This window comes from Antennarius striatus, chromosome 20, assembly GCF_040054535.1.
Source record: "Antennarius striatus isolate MH-2024 chromosome 20, ASM4005453v1, whole genome shotgun sequence".
In the NCBI taxonomy this organism is placed as follows: domain Eukaryota; kingdom Metazoa; phylum Chordata; class Actinopteri; order Lophiiformes; family Antennariidae; genus Antennarius; species Antennarius striatus.
This window is the reverse complement of record NC_090795.1, coordinates 15,533,755-15,561,510: the sequence shown is the minus strand read 5'-3', so window position 1 is coordinate 15,561,510 and position 27,756 is coordinate 15,533,755. Positions and strand designations below refer to the sequence as shown.

Below are 27,756 nucleotides of genomic sequence, written 5' to 3'. Positions count from 1 at the left end.
AGGGAGGCATCAAGTTCCTCTATAAAATGGTCTGGTATTTCTTGGGAATGCATGATACCAGAAATGTGGTCACATTGTGAGCTCTTTCTACAGACAAACATCTCCTAGCTCCCGTTTGACCGTGGGGTGTTAGTCTTCTGGTCATAAGTTGGGCCTTGCGACAACAACATACTGTAACTGTCCATAAAGTTTGGGAAAGAACCTGGAACAAAAAATAAATGTTCTTTATAATTCTTTCAATAGACATTTGGAATTCATAGGCTTTACAATTATGTTTCCATGCTTAGATATGCTGACCAGCAGAGTATGTTCCCACTCCTGATTCTGGTTCTGATTGTACCAGCGATGACTGAACTCACTTCTTGGTATCTATTATGCTTGTAGATGGCAAGACTGTTCTACCACAAGCCCCAGTTCGCCATTCTGGATGAGTGCACCAGCGCAGTGAGTGTAGATGTGGAGGATTACATCTACAGCCATTGCAGGACGGTATGACAACCACACACACACACACACACACACACACACACACACAGTGCACCTTTCAAATAGTGTAGCAATTAATTTAGCTCTGGTTTCAAGTGTACAGCTTCAATCAGCAATCAATAATACATGGTATGTTCACTGCTTGCTGTTAATGGCTGTGGTACAGCAGTAACAAATGAGACCACACACACACACACACACACACACACACGGCAACATTAAACTAGGTCTAACTTGCGGGAAGGACTTTGTTCTTTGTTTCTGCTCTGCAGTTGATTACACAGCAGAGTCTCCTCTTGTCATTAGTTACTATCTTACTGCTAGTGTATCTGCAGGTCCCTAAAAATCTATCCTCCATATGCCTGTTTTGTCTGTCCTGCTCTGTCTAATCACTTGTTTGTCTTTCTATCAGTCAACAGTTGTATTTGTCTATTCATGTGTGTGTCCAGTTACATGTCTGTCCTTTTCTGTCTGTCTACTGTTATATTTGTCTATCTATACTGCGTTGCGCCCGGAGTGCACATCGTCTCGCGCCCCCATTCAGCTGGGATAGGCCCCGACACCCCTCGACCCGTGACAGCGGAAGAAGCGGGCATTTGACGATGAATGAATATGTCTGCAGTTGTCTTTCCACCTGTCTGTCCGTCCGTCTGTCAGTGACTAAACTTAGTCTTAAGACATAGTTTACTGATCCTGAGCTGAGAAATTTCTTTTGAGCAACAGGGTGTCAAAATCACACAGAGACAGTTAAAATAATGATTGGGGATGTAAATATAAATATTTCTTACTTGTATACAGCCTCAGTGATTACAGCCTTCAGTTCACTTTGTTGTGGAGGTGTCCAGACGGTTTGTGATCCTCAAGCATTAAGGCATTCCCCCAGCTCACAGTGGTTGTGAGATTGGCCTGTTCCGGTTGAAGCCAGTCACCATCTCCCTGGCCTTGGCCACATTCACGAGCAGCAGATTTGTTTTCCAGACAATTTCACAAACTCATGACGTACTGCTCTGTAAGTAGTTCTTCAAGGTCAATCGAACTGTTAACCAGCTTCTTAATTTGAGGTGTGATGACGAAGGATCTGTAGTCATTAAGTCATTGACTGCAGTTGATGGAGGATGATCTAGCAGAGCTCCTCTATCAATATCATACTTCCACACTAGTGTAGTATTGAAGTGATGGCCTGGAGGTGGCAGCAATGCTGTTGTAAATGAGCTATTAGCATCTATTGTATGAGAAGAATAGTTTGACTTAGGGAATCACTTCAGCAGCTTTACAACTTATAAAAGTCAAAGGATATCCATATGATGTGATATGGAGTCAGATATCGGCCTGTTCATTAACATACCTGTTATATTAATCATCATTATGGCTTCATTATCAGTAGACCTGTATGGATTCTAGTCCCGTTTGTCTTCCTTTTTCCACAGGTGGGCATCACTTTGTTCACGGTGTCACACAGAAAGTCATTGTGGAAGCATCACGAAGTAAGTCCTGAAGGCCGTCTCTTCTGAGAACTTCCAATCATCAGAGTTCCTCCACTGCAGTCAATCTTCCTTCAGCTTTTCAGTCATTTGACTGAATGACTTCATTCAGTCAAATGGATGACAGTTACAGTTTGATCCATTAAACGTCTCTCAATGGACAGAAGGATCTAGAAACACACTGACTGCCACAATCAGTGATGACTTAATGTTTAAGGTGCTGTCCTTCGTTTTACCCTGTAAAACATTTTTCAGTAAGAGGTAGAAGCTACATCAGACTGTCCCATGCATTTGTGTGCATTTATAAATGTCTTGGTATAAATGCAGGTTCGATGTCCCACTTCTAACTAATTCTGTTTCATCTCATGACATGAAGTATTATCTGCACATGGACGGACGTGGGAACTATGAGTTCAAGCCCATCACAGAGGAGACTGTGGAGTTTGGGTCCTGATCGATTGTTGAAGTGTCCACAGATGCACTCTAAAGAAGTCAGTCCATCAGTTTTTTGCACTCAACACAGAAGACGGCACCTCAACTGCAAACAAATGTTTTAATCATCTGTACCTTTTCATGCTGTTTCTTTTTGTCTAATACTGCTTTTTATCAACTTTTGAATCATGGGTTGATAGTAATTCTAAAAAACTAATTTATTTTGACAGTTTCAATGTTTTGTTTTTGGAAGATGTTTGTAGGTGGGAGTAGGCTATCCTGTTTTAATCAGTTGTACGATATCTGGGCTCATGACAGGTTAGGTATTGTTGCTACAGCTACGTACAGCTGTTGATTTGTCATGGGTGTGAGAGCACACAAATGTAGCTGTGGCTGCCGATGAAGATTTGATCAAAGCTGAGTTTTCCAGAGCAGCAGAAGCTTCAAATAATCCAGTAAAGTAAATAATCCAGTAAAATGTATTCTAGAGGTCAGTAGGAACATTTTAGCCAACAAAGTGGGTTATAAGGGGTTGTCTCTCAGCTTAGAGAGGCTCAGCCGCTGTGCAGCCTTCACCAGTGTCTCAAGAATTGCTGGCTGTGGTTTAACAATAACAACTAGCAATACTCTGAAACTATGGTCAGGTAACAAGTTTATACCACAGGTCTTTTTTAAGGCCAAATGATAATAAAATCCTCTTTTAGCATCCTAAAGTAACCTTTGATGAAATGCAAAAGTCATTTTAAACAGAAAATCATTTAAATATATGGAAAATGTCAATGAAAATTATGAAATGTAAGCACTCTTTTTAATCACAAGACCATGTGACTAACTGAAAATTTGTAATGGATTTTTTCTACTCTAAAGCCTGTAATAGTTGAGGTTAAGCTGCCATTATTTAGGGGTGTTGGGTTTACAACCCATAGCCTTTAGCAGTTTTTGAGGTCTCGATTCTGCTAATGGCAGAGTTCAGCTATACAGATGGAGGCAGACAGTATGCAGCATGTACTTCATCAGACATCACGCAAACGTTAGTAATACGGCGCCTTCCAACAACTTTCATTTGTCAAGTCAGTTTAGTTTTAGCTATCAATAGTCATAACAGCTGTTATCAAGACACTCATCAAGAAGAGCCCGACCATCCATCATGAGATGAACGGCGAAGCAGTGGACAGAAAGCAAACAGCTTCAACAGGCAGAAAGCTTAAGTAGATCTATGAGTGGAGGTGTAGAGAGGAAGTAGACAACCACTAACATAATACTCCTCATCTACGCTTCGGGAGCAACAAGTGAATTGTGTGCTTTTCAGCTGTGATCTCATAATTAAGAACCTGTAAATATTTTTCCTGTTGCTTCAGGGAGCTGCTAAGTCCATGACTCTGTTCAACCTGAAAAAGCTGTTGTTGTTTGGTTTTTTTTACTGTGCCACATGAGCTGCTTTGGTTTTATGAGGGTTCTGTTGGAAGGACAGTTCTTTCTGCTGTAGTGGAGTTAGCAGGATGATGAGGAGCGTGCTCAAGCTGTTAGTTTGTCTGTTGTTCTACATAAAATAGTTGATATTAAATAAACAACTAGAAACTTCCAATAAAAGAAAATGTTCCACAAAATAATACATTTTGGTCATATTTGACCTGATTTTTTAACAAGAAATTATATTGTAATTATATTACATTTTACTTTGTATTGAATCATCAAATATAATAAAGGAAACAGCACTGTAACTGACTCTAAGCATCCATGTTAAATCTTATGTTGTCACTTCTGTTGGCCTAATAAATTGTTGCATAAAATCTGAAAACTGGACAAGTCCTACTTGATGGCATTCTACACATCTAGAAAATTATTTCTAAGTGATATATATACAGTAATCCCTCGTGTATTCGCGCATCAACATGTGTGGCTTCACCTCGTTGCAGATTTTCAGTGGTCACATGATACCGTACGCGCATTCTATTGGCTGAAGGCATCCAGACATGCGCTGTTTCGTGAATCTCGAAACGCAGCGCACTTCCGTGACACACAAAAGTGCTTTAAACAGTCTATAAGAGTGTGGGAAAAGGTAATACAGATAGAATGTGGTGCGATATCAGTATGGGGAGGGTTATAAATGTTTAAATTACCGTAAATAATAAAATAAATGATATCTTGCAAAATTTTGTTTTTTTCGGGTCATGTATATCACCTTATATTACATTTATAGTAATCCCTTGTTACTCGTGGTTAATGCGTTCCAGGACCACCCACAAAAAACAAAATTCCGCAATATAGCGACCAAGTATTATTTACGGTAATTTAAACGTTTATGAACCCTCCCTATACTGATAATAAACCACCTTTTATCTCTATTAACTTTTCTTGCACTCTTATAGACTGTTAAAAACACTTTTGTATTAAAGAAAAGTGAACATTAAAGATGACCAGAGGACCGACTCGGTCTCCCCCAGCTGAGAGCCAGGCTCTACCAGCCGCGACTGATGCTCCACCAGCAGAAATTGAAGCTCCGCCAGCAGAGACCTTGGTTGATTCATGATGTTTGAATAAAGTGCTGCTGTGTGAAAATATAAATCTACCCTGAAGTTTGGCTCAATTGCATTGAGGGTTTTTTTGATGTGACATACTGTATTATGATCATTTTTTTAAATGTCTTTCTACGTCTTTTGACTCATTCATCAACAGCCTCAGAAGTCAGTTGGTGTGACTTCACTTTACAGTATGATCTGGCGTCCACTCTGCTGTAGCTGTACTCTTCTGCTCGTATTTGAACACAACTCTGTCACCCTCTCACTTCTTCTCGATGTGTTCGGGCAGCAGCGCCCCCCTGTGGCCACAACAGTGAATGCAGTTTTTTGTTCAATTCAAAGTCCTCACCTTTAGTGTTTAATGATTGATGGAAAACAGAAATCTTTCTATTCAGCAGGTCTGCTCTGATTTCAAGGATAACTTTATTAAAACATACACGTCATCAAAAGAACATTATTCTTCCACTGTCTTTGATATAAATATTAATGTGTTGGTCGTTGAGCAATGAACATATTTATATGTTGCTGAAAACACAAGAGGCGGTGCAGTGGGTAGCGCTGTCGCTCTCCGGCTTCCTTCCACATCCAAAAACACGCCTTCAAGTTGAGTGGCCGGTCCCAAATTGACCATGAGAATGTGTGTGTGTGTATGTCTGTGTGAGGCTCCGATGAGTTTCCCCGCCTCACGCCCTAAAACAAGCAGGAATAGGCTCCAGCTCCCCGGAACCTGCGCAAGCGGATGAAGCGGGTTGAGAAAATTAATGAATAAAAAAACACAGTCGATGTCCGACTTTTAGCTATCTAAATCCCCATTGGTTTAGCATAGATCGTGTTGACCAGACTGCAGAGTCCAGTTCTTCCAAAGAAACTCTTACCTGATGATTCCGTGATGTTTTTTTGGCTGTCATGTGTTTCATTTATTCACGTCTCCTAGACTATCTCTGGGCTGTCCGGTGCTGTAGACCAGCGGTACCCAAACGGCAGTGAGGTGCGGTCATGGGAGAAAAAAATGGAAGAAATAAATGGTTATATTTATCCAGTGATGTGTATCAAAGTTATGTTCTGTTTTCTTATCACCAATTTTACATTATTTTTACTCAAAATTGCTGAATTATCACAGCCAGCTGAGCCTCACCATGGATTGTGCAATGGCTCGACCAGCTGTGCTGGTATGCTAAATGGTGAGACCATAATGCTATCGCTCTATGTGTCCCTATTAACATGTTCAAACATGTTTGCTATATGAACTAAATTTCCATAATTTAGCTAATATATATAATGTGCAGTGTTTTTGTCAACAACTTTTGTCAACAGCGGTCATGAAACGGCTGGGAAAAGACACAAAGTGAAGCATACACTTCTAGTGCCTTGTGGTAGGGGGCGCTGGTGATCCCAGGTATTCGGTCAAGGATTCCTCTTCCTCGACCGCAGAAGAAGTGACAGCAAAACACAATCTATGGACACCAAGTCCAGTGCAGCCATTCATTTGCTTTCCGCTTGCCTTGCCTTACTATAAAAATGGAGGATTACACATCTCAACTCAAAAAATTTTCGAACATTTTTTTGTTCAGAAAGAGCTGCACATGGACTTCATTTATAAGTAAACGTGACAAACATATAGGTAACAACATACGTTGTTTTTTTTACTCAAATGTGCTTATTTGTGTTACAGTTTGTAAGTGTGAACAATTCTGCTCTGAGACTTTAAAAATATAGCCCATTCACTGTTTCTTATTAAATGGTGAATGAGACCGTAATGCTATCACTTTATGTGTCGCTTATATATGAACCTTCACTGTAGGTTTACATGTTTGTAAATCTAATTATGATGAAATCAGTGCCTCACCAGCCATGAACCTCACCACACATCACTGCCAACTGGGGTACCCAACCAGGCCGGGAGCCATTAGATACCAGGTAGCATAGAATGTTTGAATTTTTCTTTTTTTTAAAAATTTTTTTATTAACAGTCGAAAGATGGTTTATTCGTAAGAGAGTATCCTACGTTGAATACAGTTATTGTAAGTCGCTACATTTCAAAATAAACCTCATTAGTACTGTCACTTGAATCAAGTTTTTTAATATAATTATTTTTCTTTTTTTTTGTTTACAGAGATGATGATTATCAATTTATGAATAAAAGGTTGTTTATTGCCCATCTGCATTTGACATAAGACAGCTGGGGTGATTTATTACTAGACTACAGCCGTCCTGGTATCATTAATGATTATCGAGCAAATGAAGACCAGTCCGTGAAACTGTCTTAGATGAAACCGGTCTGTGACACAAAGAAGGTTTTGGACCGCTGTAGACCACCAGACAGGGCAGCGCATGAGTCCCCTGCCTCAGACACTATTGCAGAACCTCTTCTTGACCTTTTGGCTTATGTACAACTTATTTAGGAGAGGAAACAGATGCAGGAGAGGCTGAAGAGTACTTTTAGATTCTTTTGGAAAAGTGCAGAGAAATTTATGGAATAAAAGTTTAGCCAAGCAAGTCTTTTAAAGCACTGGGTAGGAAAAAGGATGTTACTTTGTGCTTTCTATACTATCACTAGGACAGAAGAAGTGAAACAAATGGCTGTTCATTTGCTCAGTGATCAACTTAAGAACTTTTAAGTCCAAGGCCTTTGCCACACACGAAACCTTGTTGTTACTGTGCTTATACTGTATATAACATCTGGGTTTCTGAGGAAGCTGTAAATCTAGAAACATTACAATTAAAGTACCGGTATTTCAAGCATTTTTTTTTTACTTTGATAAATTTGTTCTACATCTCAAAGAAACAGAATTTATGTGAATACACACACACACACACACACACACACACAAACACACGAAAGGTTTTTGGATTCTTATTTTCTGCGACCCTACTTCAGAGCTAGCTTTATCTTCACACTTCACACTGCAGAATCGTGTGAGGGAAGACGAGTCTGAGCCACAACATTAAACACAAACAGCTTAGTAAAACTTAACTTTATTGCTACTTCACATGATTTTAGGGAATCAATAACTGTGTGTTACAGGATGTCATTTGCATTAATAATTGTTAGATTGTTATGTACATTGCTCTTTGTACATTGTATGACACTGATTGGGATCCCTATCTACTATAGCGTCAAATGACATCACACGCCTCTTGTCCTTCTGGATTGTAATTTCTGCACCAACAAATTTCCAACTGTATGTTTTCTGTCTGGTCATCTGTTGTGAGACAACAAGGGGTTGTAATACAGTCAAATACTGAACTGTTGATTTAATCTCAATTAAATATTAAATGCATATTTTGGTTCAAAAAATTCAAAAGGTGTTTTCTCAACCATCACAAAACTGTTTTTACATCAGCCACAATCTTTTGTGGAGATTTTACCATAATGAAGTTTGATATTGTTTTCTTTTCCTTCAGAAAAACAAGCCAAAACTAAATTAACTATTCTTTTCAGGGTAAACTTATCTTCCTCTACACCAGTGATGTCAAACTCAATCACATAAGGGGCCGTAATTCAAGACACAGCCTATGTTGCAGGTCAAAAAGTCATTAGTACATTTATTGTTCTTGTAATATTTTGACCTTAAAAGGTCAATTTGAAGACATAATTGCTTTTCTCTCAATAAAATAGATTTGTGATTCAGCTGGGCCAACAGTGTGGCACATGTGCTGTACACAATGGTCACCTTGCATTTGGAATTTATAAAGCAAACCTAAAGTCACAGGAGTTGGGTTACTCATCTCCTGAAGTCATGTGAGGGACATTTTGTCTAAATAATAAAGGAGAACAGCTTTGGTAAATTGAGGACTTTATGGTTGTATTGTCAGGGCAAAGTCTTAGTAGAGAGCACCAGGTCTGCAACTTATGAAACCCCAGTTGAGCCGTTTGGAGGGTCTAAGAAGCATCTCCTTCTGTGGCTGAGATGGGGTTTACCTCTCAGCTCTTCTTCATCCTAACTGTATTTCTGGTGGGACTGCTAGGAGAGACCAGGGACACAGCCCCCCACCAGAAACGGAGGAGCACTAGCAATGAGCAGTAAGTCAGCTTTGATGGATCAGAAATAATTTTCTGTGTTTTTAAATTATTAACACTGACTTTTAACCAGACTGACTTAAGGTTTTCTTTCAAAATTTGCAAATAAGATCTGGGGGGAAACAAATCAAATTTCAAGTGGTTTATTTTAAATTCAATACATGTTCACCCCATGGTTCAGTGGCATCACGCCTGGAGTGTACCCTGCCTCACGCCCCAAGCCCACTGGGGTAGGCTCCAACAACCCTGCGACCCGCAACAGTGGAAAAGCGGGTACTGAAGATGAATGAATGAATACATGTTCACCTTTCTAGCAGAGTCACTGAGTCGCATCTGATAGTGAAAAAATACCACAGGTTCCAGAAAATCACATATTTTTGTTTAATCTGTAAAAAATATGTATACGTAAACCTCACAACTTCGGAATAACATGAAATTAGGATGCGTGCTTTTGTAGTACGATCCTATCTTACATCTGTACTATGATCATATGACTGAGCTCAGTATAAACAATATGAACAGAAGTCTGTTGATGTGTTGTTGGTAATTTGACCCCGTAGACCTCGTATTCTGTCAGACAACGGTCACCTGATCTTCACAACTGAAAATGATAAAGAGATCCGCTTCCAGACACCTTCAGGACGTGTTAAAGTGAACAATGAAGACCTCACCCAACTACTGAGTCAGGTAAGAGTTTAAAGGAGAGAATATAATATGATCAGTCACAGCAATTCAGAAAGTCCATGAATAGTAATTTTTAAGTCACTGCAGTTGCATCTTTAACAGCAATTTTAGAAATGGTGAGAAATTAATACAGTAGTACCTTGAGATCTGAGTTTAAAATGTTCTACGACGGAGCTCCAATGTCAACAACTCATAACTAAAATTGTTTTAATCCATTCCAGCCTTTTAAAAAAGCATCAAAAACCCTGTTGTGAACAGATAACTTCTTTTTTTTATCAACCAATCAAAATGCAGACTTTACCTCTGTATAATTAATGATATATAAGTTGCATAAACAATAGAAGCATGAAAATAAATGCAAAAGTCAGGAGAACACACAAGCTACTCCACAAATGAGAACGAGATCTGGTCTCAGTTGATGTTGTATCCATCCACCAACCAGCAGTGATATCCTAAAGTGCAGCTTGCATTTTGGATTTCTGCTTGAATGTTATGTACAGCTCGTATCTCAAAAACTTGTATGTCGACCAGCTTGTATCTTGAGGTGTTACTGTTGAAGGACACAGCTGTTGAAGGGGGGTAAATTGCAACATTCATTGATATTAGTCAGTAATATGTGTAAATTAAGTTCTTACAAATGTAGGGAAGGAAGAAATGAAGTTTCATTGTGAAGACAGTTGACAAAAAAATCAGGTAATCCCAGTTTAAAAAGTAGTGACGGTTGGAATTAATTTTCTTCCTGCATTCTATAAATAATAGAATAGAAAAGTGTTTTGCACATAAGATAGAAACCTTCAAATAGAATGAAGTGATGATCGATAAGTATTGATTCAGAATCAAAGGATCTATAATATTAAGATTCAATAATTTTAGTTGATCTTCAACTTAAGTGTAAAGGATATTGTGACACTTTTTTTTTTTTTTAATTTTCAAAATTTTTCATTTGTTAAAAACTAAATTCTGTCTTTAGTAGATAGATAGATAGATAGATAGATAGATAGATAGATAGATAGATAGATAGATAGATAGATAGATAGATAGATAGATAGATAGATAGATAGATAGATACTTTATTAATCCCTGAGGAAATTGTATATATCCACTGCTCAGGCATTACATAACAAATAATACTGGATAAACACCAGGAGAAAAAGAAACACTGACATCACAGGACATACCACAAGACATACACTACACTAACAGACACATGCAGCACTAACAGGACTTATATACTAAACTATAACTAAAATATAAACAGTATAAAATTAAAATATAAACAGTATAAAATTTAATTTAAATTAAATTAAATTAAATCCATTCAACCCCGTGCTGACCTCGCCACCTCCCCCTCGCTCCTCCTGAGAGAGTCATTGTACCCCCTGATGGCACGGGGCACGAAGGAGGACCTCAGCCTCTCTGTGGAGGTGCTGTGTGACAGCAGTCTGCCGCTGAAGGTGCTTCTCTGCTGGGAGAAGGTGGTGTGTAGGGGGTGCCTGGTGTTGTTCATGATAGCCTTTATTTTACACATGGTCGTGCTCTCCAGAAGCGTATCCACAGACCACTGAGCCCGCTCTGCGGATGAGTCTGTTCAGACGGTCCATATCTCTTTTCCTGGCCCCCCCACCCCAACACACAATGGCGTATGACAGCACACTGGAGACTACAGACTGATAGAACATGAGAAGGAGCTTAGGACAGATGTTGAAGGAGGCCAGCCTCCTTAGGAAGTACATCCTGCTCTGCCCCTTCTTGTACAGTTTGAGTTGAGTGACCAGTCCAGTCTGCTGTCTAGCTGCAGTCCCAGGTACTTATAGTTTTCTACCACCTCCACCTCACTGCCTTTGATGATCACCGGCTGTGGAGAGGGAGGTGCCCGCCGGAAATCCAGAACCATCTCCTTTGTCTTGGAGACGTTGAGCTGGAGCTGGTTATGTTGGCACCACTCCACGAAGTCAGCCACCAATGCCCTGTACTCCCCCTCATCACCCTCCCGGATACATGCCACTATCGCGGTGTCATCGGAGTACTTCTGTATGTGGCATGTATCCGAGTTGTGCTTGAAGTCTGATGTGTAGAGGGTGAAGAGAATGGGGGATAGAACGGTCCCCTGTGGCGCCCCCGTGCTGCTGGTCACCATAGAAGACAAACAGTCCCCCATACGGACGTACTGGGGTCTGTCCGTTAGGTAGTCCGTAATCCAGCTCACGAGGTAGGGGTCCACAGCCATGGAGGTCAGTTTATCCTGCAGGAGCCAGGGCTGGATGGTGTTGAAGGCACTCGAAAAGTCGAAGAAGAGCACTCTGACGGCACAGCCCCCGGCGTCCAGGTAGGAGAGTATGCGGTGGAGGAGGTACAAGACAGCGTCGTCAACCCCAACCTTGGCCTGATAGGCAAACTGGAGAGGGTCCATAGCACCCTGCACCTGTGGACGCATGAGCTCCAGGACCAGTCGCTCTAAGGTCTTCATTACGTGGGAGGTAAGAGCGACCGGTCGGTGGTCGTTGAGCTCAGTAGGGCGTCCTTTCTTGGGTACAGGGACAATGCAGGAGGTCTTCCACAGTGACGGGACCCTCCCCAGCCGCAGACTGAGGTTGAACAATTGTTGCAGGGGGTCCCGTATTTCCGAAGCACAGGCTCGGAGGAGTCTTGGGGAGACCTTATCTGGTCCAGCCGCCTTGTAGAGATGGAGCCTCCTCAGCGTTGTCGTCACCAGGTCTGCAGTGATGACGGTCTCCGTCGTGGTGGGAGCAGGAGGTTGTGGCGAGGTTGGAAGTCCAGTGGTTGAGGTGGGGCCGTTGAGCTTCGCAGTTCTTGGAGTGGGCTCGGGAGAAGTGGCAGGGGTGGAAGGAGAGGAAGCACAGGAGGAGGGAGCATAAGTGGAGTGGTTTGCAGGACCGGAAGAGGCCCGGGACGAGGAGCCGGGAGTGGTGGGGGAGCTGAACCGATTGAAAAAGCTGTTTAGTTCATTCGCTCGTTCAATATTCCCCTCCACAGTGCTGCGCCCTTTCCCGTGTCCGGTGATGGTTCTCATCCCATTCCAGACCTCCCGCACCTGGTTGCGCCCCAGCTGCTTCTCCAGCTTCCTCCTGTACGCCTCCTTGGCCTCCCTCAGGCAGAGTCTCACTTCCTGCTGGGCCTTCCTCATCTCCTCCTCGTTCTTGCTCCTGAACGCCCGCTTCTTCCTGTTCAGGACAGCCTTGACTTCCTTGGTTACCCATTGTTTGTTGTTGGGGTAACACCTGATTGACCTGCTTTGTCTTCAGTTGTGTTCTGTCTGGTTGTATAAATTATTATTATAGCTTCACCAGAGAACTTAACAGCTGACACTTTTTCATATTTCTTTCCTTATATCCTGCACAATAAATTGAATTCAATTCAGTTTTATTTGTATAGAATGGAAAGACTTGGGGCTGTGGGGTCAAGCGTAATCCACTGGACAGTATACTCATTTCTCAGTAGTGCTCACTTTTGCATGTGTATTTTCTATAGTAATGTGTTCATAAATGTACTTCTCGATTTTAGGTTAAAACCAACAGAGATGACATTGATGACATTAAAACTCATGGAGGAGGTGTTCCTGCAGAGATCACAAACAAACTAAACCTGCTCAATACCAAGGTAGGGTATTAAACCTCTGGGTCTCTCTAACTGCTCATTCATTTAATAATATTTACTTCATCAAACTAAATAATTTACATTGTCTCTGCAATTCTTTATTTTTTGTGATTTATTTTACATTAAGAATATTGCATTTTCATTTGAGGTAGTATCTTATATTTTTATATCTCATATAGTATGTCCCCTTCCTTGAGTGGTCACCTTATCGTGGTGGAGGGGTTTGTGTGTCCCAATGATCCTAGGAGCTAAGTTGTCTGGGGCTTTCTGCCCCTGGTAGGGTCACCCATGGAAAACAGGTCCTAGGTGAGGGACCAGACAAAGTACTGCTCAAAGACCCCTCATGATGATGAAAAACATTGACACACGTTTTCCCTTGCCCGGATGCGGGTCACCGGGGCCCCCCTCTGGAGCCAGGCCTGGAGGTGGGGCTCGAAGGCGAGCGCCTGGTGGCCGGGCCTGCACCCATGGGGCCCGGTCGGGCGCAGCCCGAAAGGACAACGTGGGTCCCTCTTCCCATGGGCTCACCACCTGTGGGAGGGGCCATAGGGGTTGGGTGCATTGTGAACTGGGCGGTGGCCGAAGGCAGGGACCTTGGCGATCCGATCCCCGGCTACAGAAGCTGGCTCTTAGGACGTGGAATGTCACCTCTCTGGCAGGGAAGGAGCTTGAGCTGGTGTGTGAGGTCGAGAAGTTCCGACTAGATATAGTTGGGCTCACCTCCACACACAGTTTGGGCTCTGGTACCAGTCCTCTCCAGAGGGGTTGGACTCTCTTCCACTCTGGAGTTGCCCATGGTCAGAGACGCCGAGCAGGTGTGGGTATACTTATAGCCCCCCGGCTTGGCGCCTATACATTGGGGTTCACCCCGGTGGACGAGAGGGTAGCCTCCCTCCGTCTTCGGGTGGGGGGCCGGGTCCTGACTGTTGTTTGTGCGTATGCACCAAACAGCAGTTCAGAGTACCCACCCTTTTTGGAGTCCTTGGAGGGGGTGCTGGAGAGCGCTCCCACTGGGGACTCCATCGTTCTGCTGGGGGACTTCAATGCTCATGTGGGCAATGACAGTGAGACCTGGAAGGGTGTGATTGGGAGGAACGGCCCCCCCGATCAGAACCCGAGCGGTGTTCAGTTATTGGACTTCTGTGCTTGTCACGGACTGTCCATAACGAACACCATGTTCAGACATAAGGGTGTCCATATGTGCACTTGGCACCAGGACACCCTAGGCCGCAGTTCGATGATCGACTTTGTGGTCGTGTCATCGGACTTGCGGCCGCATGTCTTGGACACTCGGGTGAAGAGAGGGGCGGAGCTGTCAACCGATCACCACCTGGTGGTGTGTTGGCTCCGATGGTGGGGGAAGATGCCGGTCCGACCTGGCAGACCCAAACGTATTGTGAGGGTCTGCTGGGAACGCCTGGCGGAATCCCCTGTCAAAAGGAGTTTCAACTCCCACCTCCGGCAGAACTTCACTCACGTGCCTCCATTGTCGAGGTGGCCGACCGCAGCTGCGGCCGTAAGGTGGTCGGTGCCTGTCGTGGCGGCAACCCCAGAACCTGTTGGTGGACATCAGCGGTAAGGGATGCCGTCAAGCTGAAGAAGGAGTCCTATTGGGCCTTTTTGGCCTGTGGGACTCCTGAAGCAGCTGATAGGTACCGGCAGGCCAAGCGGAATGCGGCTTTGGTGGTTGCTGAGGCAAAAACCCGGGCGTGGGAGGAGTTCGGTGAGGCCTTGGAGGACGACTTCAAGACGGCTTCGAAGAAATTCTGGTCCACCATCAGGCGTCTCGGGAGGGGGAAGCAGTGCAGCATCCACACTGTATATAGTGGGGATGGGGAGCTGCTGACCTCAACTCGGGACGTTGTGACTCGGTGGGGAGAATACTTCAAAGACCTCCTCAATCCCGCAGACACACCTTCCCATGAGGAAGCAGAGTCTGGGTTCTCTGAGGCGGGCTCTCCTATCTCTGGGGTTGAGGTCACCGAGGTAGTTAAAAAGCTCCTCGGTGGCAGGGCCCCGGGGGTGGATGAGAATCGCCCAGAGTTCCTAAAGGCTCTGGATGTTGTGGGGCTGTCCTGGTTGACACGCCTCTGCAACATCGCGTGGACTTCGGGGACAGTGCCTCTGGATTGGCAGACTGGGGTGGTGGTCCCCCTTTTTAAGAAGGGGAACAGGAGGGTGTGCTCCAACTACAGGGGCATCACACTCCTCAGCCTCCCTGGTAAGGTCTATTCAGGGGTTCTGGAGAGGAGGGTCCGTCGGGAAGTCGAATCTCGGATTCAGGAGGAGCAGTGTGGTTTTCGTCCTGGCCGTGGAACAGTGGACCAGCTCTACACCCTCCGCAGGGTCCTTGAGGGGGCATGGGAGTTCGCCCAACCAGTCTACATGTGTTTTGTGGACTTGGAGAAGGCGTTCGACCGTGTCCCTCGGGGGGTTCTGTGGGGGGTGCTTCGGGAGTATGGGGTACCGGACCCCTTGATAAGGGCTGTTCGGTCCCTGTACGACCAATGTCAGAGTTTGGTCCGCATTGCCGGCAGTAAGTCGGATTCGTTTCCAGTGAGGGTTGGACTCCGCCAAGGCTGCCCTTTGTCACCGATTCTGTTCATAACTTTTATGGACAGAATTTCTAGGCGCAGCCAAGGCGTTGAGGGTGTCCAGTTTGGTGGCCTCAGTATCGCGTCTCTGCTTTTTGCAGACGACGTGGTGCTGTTGGCTTCATCAAGCCGTGATCTCCAACTCTCACTGGAACGGTTCGCAGCCGAGTGTGAAGCGGTTGGGATGAGAATCAGCACCTCCAAATCTGAGACCATGGTCCTCAGTCGGAAAAGGGTGGAGTGCCCTCTCCAGGTTGGGGATGAGATCCTGCCCCAAGTGGAGGAGTTCAAGTATCTTGGGGTCTCATTCACGAGTGAGGGTACAATGGAACGGGAGATCGACAGGCGGATCGGTGCAGCGTCTGCAGTGATGCGGACTCTGTATCGGTCCGTCGTGGTGAAGAAGGAGCTGAGCCGAAAGGCAAAGCTCTCGATTTACCGGTCGATCTACGTTCCTGCCCTCACCTATGGTCACGAGCTATGGGTCGTGACCGAAAGAACGAGATCCCGGATACAAGCGGCCGAAATGAGTTTCCTCCGCAGGGTGTCCGGGCTCTCCCTTAGAGATAGGGTGAGGAGTTGGGTCATCCGGGAGGGACTCAGAGTCGAGCCGCTGCTCCTCCGCATCGAGAGGAGCCAGATGAGGTGGCTCGGGCATCTGGTTAGGATGCCTCCTGGACGCCTCCCTGGTGAGGTGTTCCGGGCACGTCCTACCGGGAGGAGGCCCCGGGGACGACCCAGGACACGCTGGAGAGACTATGTCTCCCGGCTGGCCTGGGAACGCCTTGGGATTCTCCCGGAGGAGCTGGATGAAGTGGCTAGGGGGAGGGAAGTCTGGGCTTCCCTGCTTAAGCTGCTGCCCCCGCGACCCGACCCCGGATAAGCGGAAGAGAATGGATGGTCCGATGGATATAGTATGTCATATTCTGAATGTACTTTATGTAGCTATGAAAAAAATATGTTCTGTATGTTTTAGGTTCTGACACTTGAGGGTAAAGTGAATGAACTTGAATTGGTAAGACATTTAAAACCAGTTTCCAGTTTGTTGTAATGGCTCAAACTCTCACTGCATCATTTATGGTCTCTCCTTTGTTTTTATCTCTCTTTAATGCAGGCAGTTGACAAAGATTCCTGCAGCAGCAATCCATGTCAGAATGGAGGAAAATGTCTGAACTTACTTAATTCCTATCACTGTGTGTGTCTCAGCAACTGGGATGTGAGTTGTCCATTGTTTTCCAACTTGAAGATGTGTTTGAGTTCATTATTAATTATAAGCAATCATTAATGCCAGCTGATAAAAGGGGAACAGCTAATCCCTTAAAATCTCAACAATCAGAATACAATACATAACTCAGAGTGCTTCTACTCGAAATATTTTTGGACCAATTTGGCTTCAAGTCCACAGGTTTTATTAATATGAATTTTGAGTTAGTAACCTTGCATAAAAAAATCAACAAAAACAACATTTTGATGCAGAATAAAGCTGAAACAATCCCTGATGGCCAAAGATTGTCCATGGAAGACATTAAGACAGAAAGCCCTTTGAAAGTTCAAGATTCAAACTCAAAAGACTCATGTCAGCTGCAGTTCCTTAAGATCATTTAGTAAAATAATATATATTTGCTAAATGAATAAATCAAAATACCAAAAACATTTTTAAAGTTTTTTTCTGTGTTCTTTTCTGTCAGGGTCCAAATTGTGCAACAGATGTGAATGAATGTCAAGTTTATTCTGGAACAAGTCAGGGTTGTCAGAATGGAGCAACCTGTGTCAACACCCTCGGCTCATTCACGTATGTATTTGGATTCCCATCATATTAAGGTTTAACACTAATGTTGTTACATCCACCAGGGAGGTTATGTCGGTCTTTTTTTTTCTTTTTTTTTTAATAGTTTTTTTGTGTGTATTTTCTTTTTTTGTTAAGCTTTCCTTTTAAATGTTTTCTCCATTGTGAGACACTGGGGCAAGGTGAGTGAGGTGTCTTCACAACAGAGAATGACTGGGGTGGAGCAGGATACAAACCACCAACCTTGAAATGACTGGACGACCCACTCTACCATCTTAGCTACAGCCATGCTGTGATCGATGCATCACTAAAAGCTTATGGTCCATTGAACCAAGAAAGAAGTGAGACACTTCCTGGTTGAACAAAAAGATACCTTTAGAACAAGTGAATTTAGTGAAACAGTGAACATGAAAGTGCAAAATATTAATGCATGACAGGTAGTGAGTATTATGTTTATACCCAGACACACACTCAGACTCATACTCAGACTCATACTGAGCGCCAGACTCACATTCAGATACTCAAACTCAGAGTCATACTAGGATTCATATTCACATTCAGACTCAGACCTCATATTCAGACTCATATGATTCATACTCAGAGTCAGAGACTCATACTCAGAGTCAAACTAAGAGTCAGGGTGAGACCTCATACACAGACTTGTGTGATTCACAGTCAGAGGGTCATATCATACATTCTCAGGGTCAAACTTTGACTCAGACTCAGAGTCATACTAGGACTCACATTCAGACTTATACTCAGTCATACTCAGGAACATTTTCAGAATCATACTCATACTCGGGGTGAGATTCATACTCGGATTCATGCTCATAATCAGGGTCAGGGTTATTATCAGGGTCACACTCAGAGTCAGAGTGAGACTCATACTCAAACTCATACTCAGACTCATGCTCAGGGTCAGACTCACACTCAGAGTCACACTGAGACTCAAAATCTAATTAATACTCAAACTCAGAATCATACTAGGACTCATACTCAGAGTCAGACTTCATACTAAGACTCATACGACTCAGAGTCAGAGACTCATACTCAGACTTATACTCATATTTATATTTATAATCATAATCATAGCTATACACATAGTCTTCATGTGCTTGCTAGTCTGTGGATATTGCTTAAATTCTTTGTGTTTTTTGCTACCGTTATGCCCACCTTATGGTTCTTTACAGTTGTAGCTGCTCTCCAGAATGGTCCGGGACTCTCTGTACTGTACGTTATGATGACTGCAGAAATGCTGGACAGAATCTGTGTGTACATGGGATGTGTATCGATGCAGATCGAGTTATACCTGGACAGGTAACCAATTACTTCATTGGTCTACTAAACACTAAATTTAACGTATTCCTGTTATGAAAATCCAATATATTTTCAGTGTGAGTATTTGAAAGATGTTCTTCTGACTACAATGACAGCAATGAGTCTGTGTGGATATCTCAATTAGGCTGACACATCTGGACACTGTAATTTTTCTCCATTCTTTCTTCTTAAGTCCTGTCAGGGTGCTCAGTATTTAGGCATGAATGGCTCTTTTTGTGTCCAGCCACAAATTCTCAATTGGCTGAGATCTAGGCTTTCACTTGGCCACTCCAAAACATAGGATTACGGTCGTTGTCTTGGTGGATATCATTTTTTCCCAAGTCAGTGATTTCTTGCAGATTCAGTAAGATTATTCTGCAAGATTTGGTGGTATTTCTGTGCCCTCTACCCTCTCCCAAGGCCTGCTGCTCAGGAGCATCCTCATAGCATGATGCTGCCACACTTAATGGTGGAGATCGTATATTTGTGGTAATGTGAAGTGTTCGGCATTTGCCAAACATAACATCTAGTCCAATGGCCAAAAAGGTTTGTTTTTTTCTCATCAGACCAAAGAAACTTAATCCAATTCACTTTTTAACTTGAAAATAAAGTCCAAGGAACTTTTGTCCTCCTTTCTATCACCAACCAGAGTGATTGCTTCCGTAAAATATTTAACCCACAGCTGTGGTTACAACCTCAAACACAGAGCACATATCTATTGGCTGAGTGCAGGTGAGTTTGTCTGATGCTGAGCGTTTTTGCCACATCCAATATACATTAGACTCTATCTCTAGATCTGTTTCGAGTAGAAACACAATATTGATATCACTTTTGTTTAGGGTGGCTTCATCCTTCCCAAAAGGGATCTCTGGCCTCCAGGTTTGCTTTTGACAGTTAAATGGAGTTCTTGATGAGGGTTAATATTGTACTGTTGGCCTTGTGTGGTGCTATATACTCCAGTCGCCATATGTGGGGAACTCAGTGTAATGTGTTCTTCTAGTTAGTCAAGGCAAAGCTCAGGGTGGTCTAACAAGGTTTACAGATTTTAGTGACTGATCTGTCAACTACTAGCTGAAGCTTTGACCCCCTGTTGTTGCTTCCAGTCTATTTATGAGAATTGCTCATGTTGGGTCATTTGCCTATCCAGCTTGAAGTGCTGTGAAAAAGTATTTTTTCCTTCATAGATTTATTCTATGAGCCCTCGTACAATCTGAGGGCTCATTGTAAATATATTCTGATAATTGCTTGTTTTTGTACCTGTGTTTTGTATTTGTTTTGGGTTTTTTTGTTTTGTATTTATAGTTATTTTATACTTTAACCTTTTGCACAGAGAGTTGTTGAAGAATTTTGTTGTACAATTTTGTTGTACAATGACATTAAAGACATTCTATTCTATTCTATTCTATTTTTCTGTTTCTGCTTGTTTGTCACACTTAAATATTTCAGGTCATCAAAAAAACATGGATTTATGAAAAAGACTATTTGAGTTAACACAATTTAGAAGACCATTCCATTCAAAGTAGATAAAAATGTTATTCAAGATCTATCTCACCAAACTGAAAGGCTGATATCCCCCTAAACCTAATTTGTTGTGCCGTCTTTGTCGCACCCTTGGCGGCGACCATTGGCAGCAACAACTGCAATCAAACATTACCCTATCCTCCATCCTCCTCAAGTCTATGACCAGTTCCTTGTTCTTTGCCATGTTGAGTTGGACGTGGTTTTTTGCACTCCACATGGTAAGATTTTCTACAACAGTCCTGTACTCTGTCTCATTCCCTTTCCATCCATCCAACCACAGCTGTGTCACAACAAAACTTCTGAAGGTGACAGGTAACTGTGCAGTAGTTGAAGTCTGTGGTGTAAAAGGTAAATACAAAAGAGAGAACAGCCCCTTTTGGGTCCCCAGTGTTGCTGATCATTCAGAATTGCATACAATGCATACTGCTATTCTGGAGGTGAGATGGTTAACAATTCAGGACACGAAAGGATTGTTGAACTGCAACTGTGAACTGGGCCATTCCAAAACCCTATTGAATTGGTTGTGTTTGATTTGGTTGTTTTTTGTTTTGGTTTGTTTTTAGCTATTCAAATGTTGACTTGCTTCTGTGTTTTTGATCATAGATAGATAGATAGATAGATAGATAGATAGATAGATAGATAGATAGATAGATAGATAGATAGATAGATAGATAGATAGATAGATAGATAGATAGATAGATAGATAGATAGATAGATAGATAGATAGATAGATAGATAGATAGATAGATAGATAGATAGATAGATAGATAGATAGATAGATAGATAGATAGATACTTTGTTAATCCCGGAGGACATTGTATATATCCACTGCTCAGGCATTACACAAGGAATAATACTGGATAAACACTGGATCATTGTCCATGTGCTCGTGACCCAAGTGCTCAACAACATGTTCTAGACTCAAATCCTATCCAGACAGTTGTCAATGAATTTGTTTATCATCTGGTCTTGAATTCCTTTTGATCACGGCATGATTTTTGACCTTGTGAAATCTTTCAGGCAACTTTTCTTTGTCAGACAAGGTCCATTTAAGTGACATCCTGATCCAACAGGTCCGGCAGTAAACTAAATCCTCATTTTCTGATAATACTGTACTTTGGGAATCATTATCACCTATTGGGTATACCTTTTCACAACGTGACAATGTTTCCCCACATGTGTAGCCTAAATTCCAGTGCATATGTGAGAGTGGCTGGGAGGCTTCAGCTGGGAACCCTGCCTGTGTGGCTGATGTGAACGAGTGTAACCTGCCTAACAAACCCTGTTCCACCAACCCTCCTGTTCCCTGCTACAATACCCAGGGATCCTTCTACTGTGGAAGCTGTCCTGCAGGTAACCCTTTCAACATACTTCTTCCGATGTTAGCTTAATGATTTTGCTACCTATAGAACAGAAGCATAGATGGAGTGTTAGCACATGATTGTAAACATAAAAGTTAGAAAAAACAGTCAGTCACTCGATCAGAATCATACTCAAGGACTAATAATGAGCATGTTCTCTGTTCTATTCCGAGTATATATTCTTTACTGTTGTAGTCCTGGTTAACAAATAAAAGAAAGTAAGTTGCTTCATTAGGTAGACACAATGTACTTAAAATGAATGTCATAATATATTACCTGAATAACCACATATTTGGTCTAATTTCTTTAAATATGATTCAGGTTGGCAAGGAAATGGATACAGCTGTCAGGATGTGGATGAATGTCTTAGTCATAATGGTGGCTGTTCCACCACTCCTATGGTGCAGTGCTTGAACACCATGGGCTCTTTCCACTGTGGTCCTTGCCCTCCAGGTATCCTGTTACAAATACTATTGCACTTAAATGACTGTTGAATGTCTATTATGCACATGAACAAGATGTCAAGACCCTGTGCTATCAGAGAATGTTTTGAAACAATCAACCTGACAAAATTTGCCTGAAATTCAATATTTGCATCAAAAATACTTTCCCAGCATTGTTCAGACAAATAATTAATTCTGGTGGTCATGTAGACAAGGCTGCGATTGTGACATCAGGAGAGCAGCTCTGGAAGCCACCACTGTGGCTGTGGCCACTGGCTGTTAAACCTTTGCTCTGTCACCTGTATCCTGCGTGTTATTCCGCGACTCTGAGTCAGCAGTCAGCGACCCAGCAGGCAATAGAGTCGGAAAACCACAATGCCGCAGCCGCAGAGCCTGGGCAGCAGCACTGGAGGCCACCACAGCTGCATAAGAAGCTGAAACCACCGGCTCTGCTGCCCCCCCCCCCCCCCCCCGCACCGGAAACATATCATGTTCTCAAAGAGGACATAAGCCTTGTAATCACAGTAAACAACTTTAAATGTGAGCGTAATGTTCAGCTCTTCATTGATCCGATTAGGGACCATTAGGGCAGTGTGTTCGATACGATCACCTTTTTAACCGGGTTAACCAGAGGGAGGACGGGTTAAAGGTATTCTTAATCACCACCCAGCTCACAACTACCCGGTGCACCTTTTCAACTTCATCAAGAAAAATCGCCACCGGTTCGTTCATTCGGGAGGCTGCTTTAACGCTGTCGTATCCAACCTGCTCTCCCACCGCTAAACACACCTCCCCCACAGAACAACTGACAGTCGGTGCCAGCCCGATATCATGCTGACGTGTCAGCCATTCGAGTACAGCTTTTTCCTCTGCAGTTGACCATCTCGGGGATACTATATTGCCTCCTAATCTCTGCAAAAGCCCCACAAATTACCGGATGTAACTGCGATGTAACTGCCACTAAGTGAAATGTGAATACACATACAAAAAGCAATAAATAGAGTGATAAACCACACTCTCGTCTATTCCTCTCACAAACTCCCAAAACGTAACTGTAGTTAAAATATGGTAGACAAAAGCGTGTACAAAAATATAATAAGAAAAGCAAAAAATAGAGTGAATAGTTGTGCTAAAACACCACACACTCCTTTCTCTTCTCAGATCAAAGCCGAGAGAGAGAAACTTTAGGTGTAATGAGGTGAACCACTCACTGACCTTAAACACCTTGTCCAACATGTCAGCATCAGATTCTGCATGCTAAAGGCTCAGGGAACCCAGGTTTAGGGATGAGGGGCTCAAATTGAATTTGAATTTATTGGGAAGGAAAAGCAGACCTCTGCCCCCAACCACATGTTTTTGGAACTACCAACATCATGTATATGCTGAACATTCTATAAGGGGATATTTGAGAAAGCTGAAGCTTTTAGCTGTTTACCACCCTTGCTTTGAAACAGGGATGACTCGGTGTCATCAGGCATTGGTCAGATGTCGCTCCTGAAAACTACCACACTGCTTGGACTCCCATGCTTTCAGGATATCCCATTTTTGTACAGTGGATGGTTTAAGGTTTCCAATAATGACTTTCTCCTCCTGTGGTAATTAAGTAGGAAAAAAAGCACACAAAATTATCAGATTACAATCATGCCTCATCCGTATGTGCAAACAAATTTATTATAAATATAATATGTGCCTTGCTTCTCAGGATGGATACTCTCCATCAATGCAAGTCATATGTCACTAAAATATAATTGTGTCAGGAGTGCTGCCTTTACTTTACTTTCAAGATAGTAGTTCAAGCAGGTCATGCAGGGTCCACCTTTTTGCCATGGCATGGTTGTGACCCCGGGGGAGTACACAATGCAGCATGCCCATAATGTGACAAAATCTTACAGAGGAAATGTTTGAATATATGGTTCAGTAGTGAAGAAATGGATGTCACAGTTTATACACACTAATGACAAGTTCATGGGTATGTTACTTTAGCAAGCATAAGTCCATCTGTTCATCAACTTCAGGTGATGCTATATCAAGCATGAGCAAACTGCAGATATATTAAGGTTAAATACGACTACAAACCAGTAGTCTAATGTGTCAAACACACCCTGAAGTTAACTTCAGTTGTCTCTTTTTTAGGCTATGAAGGAGACGGAAGAACATGCACCCAGAGAGATATCTGTGCTACTAACAATGGAGGCTGTTACCCATTAGCTACTTGCACCTCCAACCCAGGTAAAAAATGGTTTCCCAATTTTATTTTATTTTTCATAAAGGATCAAACAGGCAATGTTACCTGTGGGAAGACTGTTGAAGTCATCAAGGTGAAAGGGAATAAATGCACATTAGCTCCTGCATATACATCATTTTAAAAAGTCATCATGTTTCTGACAAAACCACACTCAGTTTTTGATATTGATCAGACAGCCCTGTACAGAACCCAACATACTGAGGTCAGTTGGCTTAACGGGTATACACACTTGTCATTTGCAGGAAGGTGAATCAGGTCTCACACTACTAAGTGTGAAAATTTATTTGTCAGACACGCTTGAGTGAACTGTTTCCTATAGGGTGCATTATCGATATTATTTTATATAGATCGTGTGAATAAATTTATGAGACCTTTGAAGAAATACAGTATATACAGTAATATTTTAGGCATTCATTTGGGAACACATGAATTGCATATATTTTGCATGCTTTACTCAATAGTGCATTACATGATCGGATAATCTCATGTCTGCCAACCTCTTGGACATCTACCAGGTACAAGCCTCCCGATATGCACCTGCCCTCCAGAATACACAGGAAATGGTTATGGGCCAACTGGTTGCACACACACCAGCAACATCTGTCAGACCAACAACCCATGTGTCAACGGGCAGTGTTTGGTGAGTCTGTTTGACTGTCTGTATGGCATGAAGTGCTGCTGCTATTGCATAGGTGCTATCTGAGGGAACAGTCAGTCAGTCAGTCAGTCATCTTCAGATTACCACCGCTATATCTGCCGCAGCGGGTCACGGGGAGCCGAAGCCTATCTTGGCGGCATAGGGCGTGAGACACTCCGGGCACGATGCCAGTGCACCATGGAGCCACACACAAAGACATACAAACATGCACACACACACTCATTCCTACGGGCAATTTGGAACGGCCAATCAACCTGAAGCGCATTCTTTTGGAGGTTGGAGGAAGCCGGAGAACCCGGAGAGAACCCATGCAGAGAACCCATGGGGAGAGCATGCGAACTCCGCACAGAGCGGGACTCGAACCCGGGTCCGCCGTGTTGTGAGGCGGCAGCGCTAAACACTGCGCCTCAATAATAGTACCTCAAGAATAGGTTTGAATGAAATTGGAATGAGGTCAGGTAAACCAAATTTTGAGATCTGGATCCATGACATGTTTTGCATCCTCAGTCAATATGCAGTATGTTAAATCTTATCTACTATGCTTGTCTTATGGGTGACTACTGTTATCACAGGACACCACCTCATCTCCTGGCTACATTTGCAACTGCAATTCTGGTTGGCATGGACAAAATTGTGACCAGAATATCAACGAATGTTTGAGCAACCCTTGTCAGAATGGAGGAACCTGCACCGATTACATTAATGGATTCACATGTACTTGTACATCCCAGTGGACCGGCCCTCTCTGCCAGACACAGCAACAAGGTATTGGCAGGGAAAGGACACATAGCGACACTGAGATAATGAAGGATGAAGTCTTTGGAGGAAATGTAATTGACGAAATCAGCTGAAACATGTTTTAACAGCAGCTAGATTTGGAAGTCATAATTGGCACTGGATGCAGAGCAGACAAGCCGTATAATGATGCTGTAACTTAATAAATGTTGGTACAAGACATTAACTTCATATGGTTAGTACTTCATGACAGACATACTAGAGGGCACCAATGATCTAAAATCTGATTTTGGTGTAAAGTGTTTCTCCTCTCTCAACAAGTCTTTAAAATAACCTGATTGTTGAGGCAGTCAGGATATTTAGTGTTCAGTGGTCCAGTGCTGAAATCAGTAAAAATCCCTGTAGTTTATTGTGAGTAAGTAAGTGATCTTAAGTCCAGTGAAGCACATGCAAATCAGACAATGTACAACTCACCGTGTGTGTTTGATAACACTAAATTAGTGATTGAGTTGGTTAGTTGGTAAGAGCAGTTCTTTCATTTAATGTCATTCAATTCAATTCAGTTCAATTCTATTAATTTCAATTGAATTTCAATTGAATTCAATTTGTAATTTATAAGTGCAATTTTTAAGACATCCAGATTAATACGTCAGAACAGAAACAAAACTGGTACACATAAATCACTAGTGCAAACACCACAGGTGTCACCACCGAATAACTTGTACATTAAAACAAGCACTAAACATTCACACATATTTATGTGTCATAGAATGACAAGACGAGGTTTCATAGTATGAGTTCTGCAGGCTGACCTCCTTCTGTTCCAGCAGAGCCAGTGAAGAAAACCTGCTCTTTTTAGAATAGATTACCTTGAGTTCACTCAGTCCAAAACTGAGCATCTATATCAATAGTCATCTGATAGTTTTATCACTAGAAAGACTAGATTGGTATTATATAAGTACAGTACATTTAACAATTTTATCAAAACCATAAGAAAAATAAGTTATTGGAAAATTTCTGTTTTTCATTTTGTATGTATTGATCTTTGTAGGGGACTAAGGCTCACATCTTTTCTGACCATTGTGCTGTTGAGACCAATCTTTCAGTGTGTGCGACAGGTCATCTCTAATTAAGTGCCACTGAAAGTGTGTCTGTTTGTTCTAGAATGTGGAGGTTACCTGACTGGCCCTGCTGGTACATTCAGTTATCCCAACAACCCGGGACACGAAGACTATGATCACCTGCTGAACTGCAACTGGCAGATCCACACAGACTCAAACAAGGTCAGCTGTTCTCCTTCAGGGCTTTATTAATACAACAGTTTATTATCATGTACATGACAATCCGAGAAATTTGCTGGAAATGAAATGTGTGTGCTGCTAGATTTGAGCCAACTCTGTGAAAATAAAAGTTACAGCTAATGTCCCTTCTTTCATGGACCAAGGAGCATGGTCAGCAGTAGGATGACCCTTCCTAAATATACTACTGAACACCATAGGAAATCTTTTTTGCCTGTGGCCATCACGCTGTACAATGCCTCACTTTAACATGCAGTGAAGGTGAAAAGAACAAGCAGTTACTGTATCTGTATACTGTGTATGTTTATATACAGTATAATTCTGTCTATTTATTGTTATTTATCTGATCTTTTTAATACTAATCTATCTACTCCTGTCTAATTTTTTTACTTCAGTCTACTGCGGAGTGACTGTGGCAAAAAGCAATTTCCCCTTTGGGGGATTTACGAAAGGATGCTGGTTATAATTTGATGAAACTCGCTGGAACTACCTTAGTTTCCAGATCTAGACTAGGTTTCTGGCCTCCAGCCTCCATTTCCTTCTTCTCTTTCTGCATCCAG

At 42.7% G+C, this 27,756-nt stretch overlaps 2 protein-coding genes across 2 annotated transcripts in view; both read left to right on the top strand.

Moving 5' to 3' along the window:
* abcd3a (ATP-binding cassette, sub-family D (ALD), member 3a) overlaps positions 1-5,410 on the top strand; it is a 38,323-nt gene extending 32,913 nt beyond the window's left edge. The window contains exons 21-23 of the mRNA XM_068304394.1: positions 385-489; positions 1,914-1,970; positions 2,344-5,410. Of these exons, the coding sequence (XP_068160495.1) occupies positions 385-489; positions 1,914-1,970; positions 2,344-2,421 (240 nt within the window). The 3' untranslated portion in view covers positions 2,422-5,410. The remainder of the gene's footprint in view (positions 1-384; positions 490-1,913; positions 1,971-2,343) is intronic.
* A 3,419-nt stretch (positions 5,411-8,829) lies between these two features.
* The window catches only part of cubn (cubilin (intrinsic factor-cobalamin receptor)), a 95,409-nt gene continuing 76,482 nt past the window's right edge, over positions 8,830-27,756 (top strand). The window contains exons 1-13 of the mRNA XM_068304593.1: positions 8,830-8,942; positions 9,500-9,626; positions 13,146-13,241; positions 16,809-16,847; positions 16,947-17,048; positions 17,521-17,624; positions 18,809-18,935; positions 21,641-21,809; positions 22,139-22,270; positions 24,394-24,489; positions 25,021-25,145; positions 25,736-25,928; positions 27,063-27,181. Coding sequence (XP_068160694.1) covers positions 8,830-8,942; positions 9,500-9,626; positions 13,146-13,241; positions 16,809-16,847; positions 16,947-17,048; positions 17,521-17,624; positions 18,809-18,935; positions 21,641-21,809; positions 22,139-22,270; positions 24,394-24,489; positions 25,021-25,145; positions 25,736-25,928; positions 27,063-27,181 — 1,542 coding nt within the window. The remainder of the gene's footprint in view (positions 8,943-9,499; positions 9,627-13,145; positions 13,242-16,808; positions 16,848-16,946; positions 17,049-17,520; positions 17,625-18,808; positions 18,936-21,640; positions 21,810-22,138; positions 22,271-24,393; positions 24,490-25,020; positions 25,146-25,735; positions 25,929-27,062; positions 27,182-27,756) is intronic.